The following is a 9,031-nucleotide window of genomic DNA, read 5'->3' on the forward strand; positions in this document are numbered from 1 at the left end:
TATGAACAATAAAGATGGTATGTCACTCAATGTATGAGGTGTCCAAAATTAAAGAAAATGAAACTCTGATATAAAAGTCCAAAGCTGCAAATTGCAAATTAAGTAAGAGGTTAGTGCTGCTCTATACTACACATTTAATAATGACACAAATAATATAGCACATTGTATATACTGTATATATCTATACAGTTCATATGGAAACAAAGACTGAAATTGAAAGATGACACGTTTACAGTGACTACTTGTACTGTCCTCGAAACTCATAAAATGGCTTGTTGGAAGGATGTCATTGCGCTAAATCCAGCCAACCAAATATAAAAATATAATATGAATATATTATATATATAATATAAAATAAACCATGCAACCATTCATAATTAGATGTTTTAGCTGTCCCAAATGAAAGAACTCATTGCATTGCAATGTGCTGTAGTGTCCTATCTGAGGCGAGTCTAGTTATGGCTTAGGGCCTGGCAATAGCACACACAGGAGACCAGGAGTCAGGATTGCAGTTTGGCATTGATGAGCCTTTTAATAAAACTATTACTTAAACTATAACATTTCATTGTCACTCATCCACATCATCATCAGTGACAAAATGAGTCACATTTGGACAGTCTGGAAAAGAGCAAGAGCAAAACTCAGTGCAAGTCAATCCCACTGCAAGACACTGGCATTTGGTGGTATCATTGCATTTTCCATCTTTACAGTACATATGGGTGATGTCTCTGACTTCTTTAGGTGCTGGTTCCTTCTGGAACATCACAGGTTCAATGGACCCATCTTCTCTGAGCTTCCATCCTCTACCAACTGGGTTCCAGAGATGAGGCCTGGCCAAGTGGCTGTGACGCCACACTGCTGTTTGATACAAGGCTCTCAACACATGTTGCTGGAAGGCATCTTCTGTTGGAGGTAGATTTGCTGCAGATGCATCTGTGGTAGATGCAAGTGTGTACCTCAGCTCATCCAGATTGGTGCAAAGATGTCCATCCACCCTTTTCTTTTGGCCATACAGGAGCAGGGCATATTTTCTTGCCACAGGCAAAGCTTCTTGCAGGCTTCCAGAAAGTCCAAACTTAGTCATTTCCTTCAGCTCACTCAGATGGGACTTCAGTCTTGTGAAGGCAGTGGTCTTCCCAATTCTGTATAAGCTGCTTGTTGTATCGCAACCTGTGAGGGCATGGCATGCCGGCAAACAATCACAAAGAACCGGTCCAAGCTTCTGAGTGATTGAACAGACTGGGATGAATCTTTCCTTCAGGCCATGTCCAGAGTGCATGAAAACTGCAGAGGATCCAAACATTCCTTTGCTTGTATAGTAGATCAGCAAAACCAGCACATCTGTGTCATCACATTTGACTATTAGACGAGAATGTGACCTTGCAAGGTGTATTGCATGTAACACCAGTCTCGTATCTGCCTCCTCCTGGTCACTGTAAAGCTCTGTCAAATTGTCGATGCCTGACTTCCTAACCCTCTTTACTTCCTCACCATTATCAAATCCACCAGCCAAGATAACTGTGTTCTCTGAAGAGAGTCTCATCGGTCCAGTACTTGTGATGTAGTTACTCACAAAGCTACATAGAGCAGCCTTGTTTCCACTTATCTTAAGGTATTTCCTATAGTTTGGAACACTTGCTTGTCCTGTGATGATATGTGTTCGTGTGGTTTGAATGGTGCCTCTTCTTTGCCTCTCTAGATCTTTGACTGAGTGTTGATGGTCATATCTGTCAAACACTACAACAACACAGCTGATGCCTTCCTTTCCCATTAACATTGTGATCTTTTTCCAGACACACTCGGCCAGGTCGTTGAATGTTTGAAAGGCTGAATCATGGAGAGTCTGTATAAGAGCCATGCCATCGATGATGTATGCTGATGGTACGTCAACATTTGGCAGCTGCTGTGACTCTTCAACAACAGCCTCCAGTTTCTTGGCAAGGTCAGCTTTAGTTGTCTTCCTCATGCTTCCATCATCATAAAACAAAGAGGGCGGGACAGCTGCGAGTTCATGAGACATCACAGTTTCCATGGACACCTCTCGCTGCTTGGAAACAGCCAGTAACCTTCGAAAGAGCACATCTGAGTCCATGTGAACCTGTCTAGACTGGACTCCAACTGATGTTTTCATATCCTTGAAGGTTGCACACTGGTTTCTTTTCTCAGGCTCCCAGAAGCTCTTTGTTCTTTTTGATTTTGCCAGACGTTCTTCAATAAAGACGGCATTCTGCTTTGCACCATCTTGGAGGAAGCTTGAGAGCCCTTTTGCAACCTTCTCAGATGCAACCTGACCACTTGCAATATTGATCAATTCCTCAGGAATGCTTTCAAGATCAAAAGGATTCTGTCTCTGCTCCACAGCTTCCATTATCTTCTGTATGTCTCTCTCGTCTCTTTCCGTTCTGGATGCTCCATGCTCCTGGTGTACTTTTTGGCCCTTTGCATCAGTGTCACAAAGCTCTTTCATGGCATCCACATATGCTGTGGTCACATGTCTTGTCATCAGCCATCTTGTGAGAGCTCCCTTTCGCAATGTAAAACCAACAACTCCACCCTGACTCTTGCCTTCACGATTAATGGTTTGCTCCAGTGCCTGATCAGATGCCACACAGTTGAAGCTTCGATGCTCAGACCGGCGAACAACAAACCCACCTTGCTGCATGAATGTGTATGCTTCTGGTTGTTCATGTTCAAGAGCTTTCATTTCTGCAACATAGACAGGCATGTACTTGGAATAATTGGTCCTTCCAGCAGCTCTGAACCAAGGCATAACTTCACACATGCAATTCAGGTGAAGTTGAAAGTCAGCTTCGCGTTCTGAGCGAAGGATCCGTAGCAACAGATCAGCACCATTTAGGAACATTATCCAGTATCCAAATGTTGCTGATTGCTTAACTCCCTCATTTGTGAACTTCTGGATTTTCTTCTGAATCTCATGGAGTTCAGTCTCCACCTCACCGATGAACTGTTGAGCAGTGGCCTTGTCATTACCATGAAATGCATGCTGTACATCTCGTAGGAGTTGCTCTTGTTCTTCAGTCATTGCACATTGGCCTTGTTTTTCAAGCCATGATTGCATAGCTTTCCAGAAGAGCCTGAACAGAGCCTCAGAGGCTAGCTTTATGCTCCTTACTCCTCTTGCCAGCTGTTTCCCTTGAAGCATCTGTCGAGCTGTTCCCTCTGCATACACATCTGACTCAGTAAGTATGTCAAAGAGTCCACCATCGCCATACAGCTTTCCGATGCTTGCCAGGTAAGCCATCGTGATATGCATACCTCCCAGTCTCATTGTGATCTTTCCTTGTAAAGGAAGTGGTTTGCTCCACATTATCTGTTGTGCTTTACTATAAATAGCAAGGTCTGCAGTCACAAGAATATGGTCCTGTCCCAGGTCTGCAGCAAGCTGTACAAGTCTTATCAAAGATGTATAGATGGTGGACAATTCTGAGGGTGATTCTCTTATGAAGGGCATGTAGAGTACACTGGCTACTGAACAAGCAGTGTCTGACGTGAAGGCATTGAATGCAGACCATGAAGGGACATGCTGCTGATTCTCAATTACATTTCGGGACAGCTTCCATACCAGATCTCTGTCTTCAGCTGCTTTAGAGACTGTTGTGTTTGTGTTTAGTAACTCAGGAAGTTCAGGTGGTTCTGGTCGCTTTGTTGATTTGATGTATCTGTCAATTGAAATGAGAGGATAATCTTGTGATCATATGCATTGAATATTATATCACTTTAAAACTTCACAGCATACATTCACTTCACTATTAAACATTTCATCCACCCATTATATTTTTAGCAGTGCATGTGAATAAGTGGATACTATAACATTAAAACATAAAAATTGATTTAAAAAAAATGTCAATGTCAAAAATAAGTACCTGTGAAGTGTATCTCCATTCAGGTCGAATGTGTTTGAGGTGGTGAGGGACCTCTCTGGAACCCGTGCTAGGCATGTATCTGCTGTGGAGACTTGGCCTCTTCGGAACACAACAGAAGCCATAGCATGAGTTGTATGCTTCCCATCCAGGGTATCTTCATTTTGGTCAAAGTTGTCGATGGCTGCATCAACAATTCCATGTTCAGCGACTCCAGTGAGGCCTGTTGGGATGTAGACACCTCTTTCTGTCCTTGATATCTGGTCTGCTGCCACAGATGTGAGGAAATGCCTAACCTCTGTATAGGAAACACAGTGCCCCATTGCACTGAGCTCATCGATGAGTGTCTTACTACCAAACTCATGATGAATCAAAATGGCGAGTCCCAGTGTGATTGGCGTATGGATGTGACGGCTCTGCCCAATGAGATCATGACAGATTGCTATCACACACAGATTGTCCTTCGAAGCTGGGTCATCATCACATGTTTGGTAACCTCTGTGGGCACGTGAATCAACACACCAGTTCACAAAATCATACAGGGTGTTTGGTACATACTTGCTGCATTGACAACGTGATAGACGATCACTGCTGACATATGATTTACTGTCATGCTCTACCTGCTCCATGCTTTTCCTCAATATGTCTGCAGCCCTGTGTAATAATTGAGTTTCAGAAAGACTCTGACTTGTCTCTGGAAGTGTTGGCTCATAGTCTTCTTTATGTTCTTCAGTCTTTTCTCTGAGTTGAGCAGCTTCCCTCAGTGCACAACCTACAGTCATAGTCTCCGAACACACCAGATCTGACTTTCCTGGACGTGGAACAAATACCAGCCTGTCTTTGTAATGCTGCATCAACTTTCCCTTTAGTTTCCAGGATCTGTATTTCTTGTGTTGGACCGTGGACACATCTTCCTCAGAAATGCTCATTAGTATGTCATCGTAGCTATCAGTCAAATAGTTGAGAGTTCGAACTTTCATATCCTTGGACAACACTGTTTTATCAATTTCTTCAGTTAGCTTGATAAAGGCTTTGTCATAGACATTTGTCTGCTTCTTTTCAGATTCTTTTCTTCGTCTGGCAGCTGCTATATTTCGTTCAGAGATGTAGTGTGCAAGACACTTTTTATGGTATTTAGCATCATATGCAAAGAGATCTGGGCATGAAAGAATCCGAAGATGTACATCTTCATCAAGCCTTTCAGAAGCTGCATGAAGTACCTTTTCTCTGGTACTCGTGCCTGTACCAGTTGAAATGGCTGTCAGAGGTTCTGGTCTAGTGCTGGACTTCTCACAAATGAAACAATCTCTCCGTATGTTAAATGATGCTGTATCAGACCTACTCAGCCTTCTTGGCACAGATGTGCTCTCACTCTCAACATCTGCAACTTGCTGCTCACTGTTTTTTTTCTTGCAGTAGTTTGCTCTACATGATACATGATATGACACTTTAATTTTGGCTGAAAGTATGTCATCTCTATATGGAGCAAAGTTTTTATGGACATCATCATCTCTCTGCTGAGCAAGAGTAAGTATGCGTTGGAGGCCTTCTACTGTGGGGTTTTGGACATAGGGATCTTTTTTCTTGCCCTTTTCCAAATGATTCCCACAAATGATACAAAGATTTGGATCCAATGTCTGTAAGACATCCTCCATAATTCAACTGACTAGGAAAAAGGGAAAATAATATACATTTTAGAATTAGAATTTTTATCATAAAATGTTAAATTACACATTCACTCAAGGGCTGAACGATTTCAGGAAAAGATCTAATTGCGATTTTTCTGGTAGATATTGCACATCTATTCTATAAACAAGGGGTGTCAAACTCAAGGGGGGGGGGGGGGAGTTGACGCGCCAGGGTTACCGCGTCAAGACGCACGTCAACGCGTTAACGCTGAAATGCGATATGCCGGCGGGCCAATTGCTTTACATTAATTGGGGACATTACATTATAAGGTATATGGTGAGGTATATGGTGATTTCTCAAGTGCCGGTATAAATAGTTGACAACATATCTCGGGTCAGTCAGGAACACGGAAGAAACCGCGGCTTTGGCGATCACGAGATCGCGTTGTCTGAAATCGCAATTTCGACCAGAAAACGATAAATCGTTCAGCCCTAAAATATAATAACATAATAATATAATAACATAATATAAACATGAACATAATAAAAACATAACATAACATAATAATATAATTCACTCTACAGTTTTGTTGCTAGCAGAAAGAATGGTGCTAATTCAGAGGGCTAAGCACTTTCTTAGCTAGGCTATTGTTAAATAGCCTAGCTAAGAAAGTGCTTAGCCCTCTGAATTACAGAGGGCTAAGCACTAATTTACTTGTATGATTCTAGGTCAGCCTTTTGACATGAAATGTAATGATTGTAATGCAATGATTTACCTGTCAGTTTAGGAAAATATCCATGAAGACAATGATGTAGCTAGCTTCATCATTGGTCACATCAAAGGTCAAATCAAAGGTCACATCAAGGGGGTAGTGGGTTCTACTGCCCACTTCTGGTCTGGAGAGACCAAAGCTGCCAACATTATTTCCCATTATTCAGTAATTACTTGACTACAAAGAAATTCAAGTGGATGTAAATATTTTGATATAGGTGTTCTTTTCAATTATAACCTGATTCAATTGGATCTTTCTTTCTGTATGAACTATATAATACAATGTGCCATATTAAAAATATAATCATTAAATGTGTTATAATATACAGCAGCACTTACCTCATGTAAGTTAATTTGCAGTATTATTGAATTTATCAACATTCCTCTGACCACTGATATTGGGCATTGGACTGGTTTCATTTTCTTTCATTTTGGACACCTCATACATTGAGTGACATACCATTTTCATTGTTCATACCATATATAGATGTTTGGTATTGCTGGATTCAGCACAATCCCACCTTTCCAACAAGCCATATTATGTGTTCCTATGATAATGCCTGGCAAAGCAACTACAAAGTAAATGATAACATTCTGCATAGAAATCATTTTTTTCACTGTCCGCTTATTTTAGGTATGTGTTTATAGGTCTCCATCTACTTCATGCATCAAGATATTCACATCCAGGTTTTTCCAGTAGGTGAAGTGACTCCCTGGCTACAAACTTGCCAAGTCTCAAAGCTCTCAGAGCTTGTGTTATCATTCTGCATTAGTTTATCTGTCTTAACTCCCATACGGACAGGCTATATTTTAGGCCTTTTTTTGTTTGGAGGTATATAACAATATCTGTCAATTTCACAATCTTAGCAGTAAAAATATTTTAGCCAAGAATCACTTTCATGTATGGGAGACCTTAGAGATGAGGAAAAACATTGTTGGGTTTAGTTCTACCTCCGGTAGGGGTATCTCAAAAACTAAAGCCCTTTCTGACTGTTTGTCACTAGCCTAAGGGCCTCGGTCTTGGCCGAGTCCTTTTGCTTCCTGTAAAAATCATGATTGTGACACTGGATAACGATATGTATACATCATCTAGCCTTCATGTGGAGGGCCCATAAGGTAAGAAATTGGTTTACGTAAACTTTGCTGCCGTTTTTGATTGCTCGTGATGACCTGGCCAAAGGTTACCCACGGTCCTAAGCGATTGTTATCTGATTCTGGTTGGTGCTCCAGCTAGTATGCATTGTAGGTTATATAGATTGCAGCTAGTAGCAGCTACACAGAGCGATTGCTATGCCAATGTGGTTATGGTTTTTTTGCCTGATTGAGATATGTGACATTAGACTTGGAGCCTTGGTAGGCCTATCCTGACATAAATATGTTCTCGCATAACCTGTGTGATTATCCTAAACTGTAGGGGATTTTATTTGCGGGCAATTTGCTTATGATGTTGTAACGAGTGAAGTCTACATTGGTCCTTCGCAAGTGTTTACTGGTGTCTACCTTACTGGTCAGGATTTGGCAGATGCAATTCTCCTCTGGGTGCTTGTATTTTTCTTCTTTTTTTAATGCAGCATAACATATGCTCCCAGCAGCCCTTGCTCGTCTTCAAAAGGCTGATGCTCAGTACCTCGTTTCATTTCGTACCCCCTTTACAGTCTAGCTTTGTTTGTCTGGTAAAGTTTGTTGATGTCAAGATAAGTGTTAAATTGCCAACACTGTTCTTTGTCCTGTGTGTATTAGTATTATATATCCCGAGCCAATACCCTGGTGTTTCCAACGCCGTTTTGCAAAACAAGCCAAAACACAAACTGTTCCTATTCTAACAACTTTTATTGTTAGAATAGGATTTTCAACACCTGACAATACATTGTACAGCATATTGTAATGCAGCATTGAATGGATGAATAGCTTTCATAAGGGTACCCAGCACTTTTCAAACCACATTCAAGGTTATGGTTATTGTCCCCGCCACTTCTAAAAACAAGCTGACGCCCTTGCCTGTAAGGACATTCACCATATGTTCAGTTACATAATTTGTGAACTGATCAGTTTAGTTATTTCCTCATTGCATTTGGAAAGTGTTTAATAGGTGAATACTTTTATCTGTGAATTTCATAATAGAATATATTTTTATCTTAATCTTTGACCTGCATTAATTCATCCTTCTCAATGTATTTGGATATGAATTAGGATTTAATTTTCAGAATTTTAATAAGTAGGACCGAAATGTATGACCAGTGAAACAAGGCTTAAATCAATCCAGACTTTACTCAAACAGAAAAGATTGTCTCAATAACATTAATACTCACACAGAAATACTGGTATAGACTTCAACAGTCTCCCCCACAGCTGATTCCGGAAGTAAAAATGTAATACAATTGTATATGAACAAGCGATTCTGAGGCAAAATGGATTAGGTGAGAACACAAAATGGAGGGAACAAGCAGACACAGGAAGCAAAGAACTATTAAGGAGAATGGCGGAGACAACACATGACAGATAACGGAGCCCATGACCAAAATACAAAACAGAAACAAGGAGCAATACACATGGGCAGCAGGGTGGCCATTGTGTTTAAAATCATGACATGAATCCCTTTGATATTGCAAGGTTCCAGAGTAATTTGTTCATATTTATTAATAAGAGCTCAACCAAACACTGATGTGAGTTACTTACCTCACCACAGATCAGTTCTTGTGGGCGTAAGGTCATAAATTCAGAATGCCGCAGAGTAAAACACTGGTCTTGTG

The 9,031-nt window shown here is 40.9% G+C and overlaps 1 protein-coding gene across 2 annotated transcripts; it reads right to left on the reverse strand.

The window, feature by feature from the left end:
* Positions 1–201: 201 nt before the first annotated feature.
* Positions 202–8,617, reverse strand: LOC130400844 (uncharacterized). Of its 2 annotated transcripts, XM_056605093.1 has the most exons (3): positions 6,286–8,617; positions 3,885–5,547; positions 202–3,680 (listed from the first exon to the last, which is right to left on the reverse strand). In XM_056605093.1, exons 2-3 carry the CDS (start codon positions 5,534–5,536, stop codon positions 569–571), a joined length of 4,764 nt encoding a protein of 1,587 aa, XP_056461068.1. In that variant the 5' UTR covers positions 5,537–5,547; positions 6,286–8,617; the 3' UTR covers positions 202–568. The 2 variants fall into 2 exon arrangements, with proteins under 2 accessions (XP_056461068.1, XP_056461060.1); XM_056605085.1 differs by lacking the exon at positions 6,286–8,617 and having other exon boundaries at positions 3,885–5,709.
* Positions 8,618–9,031: the final 414 nt, after the last annotated feature.

Source organism: Gadus chalcogrammus, chromosome 1 (assembly GCF_026213295.1).
Source record: "Gadus chalcogrammus isolate NIFS_2021 chromosome 1, NIFS_Gcha_1.0, whole genome shotgun sequence".
Taxonomy (NCBI): Eukaryota; Metazoa; Chordata; class Actinopteri; order Gadiformes; family Gadidae; genus Gadus; species Gadus chalcogrammus.

Bases quoted from the DNA above. Each gene is read 5' to 3' on its own strand.
- LOC130400844 (XM_056605093.1), bottom strand. From the start codon at position 5,536: ATGGAGGATGTCTTACAGACATTGGATCCAAATCTTTGTATCATTTGT. The intron at 3,681-3,884 runs GTACTTATTTTT...TTCAATTGACAG, and splicing joins AATGGAGATACACTTCACAG to ATACATCAAATCAACAAAGC.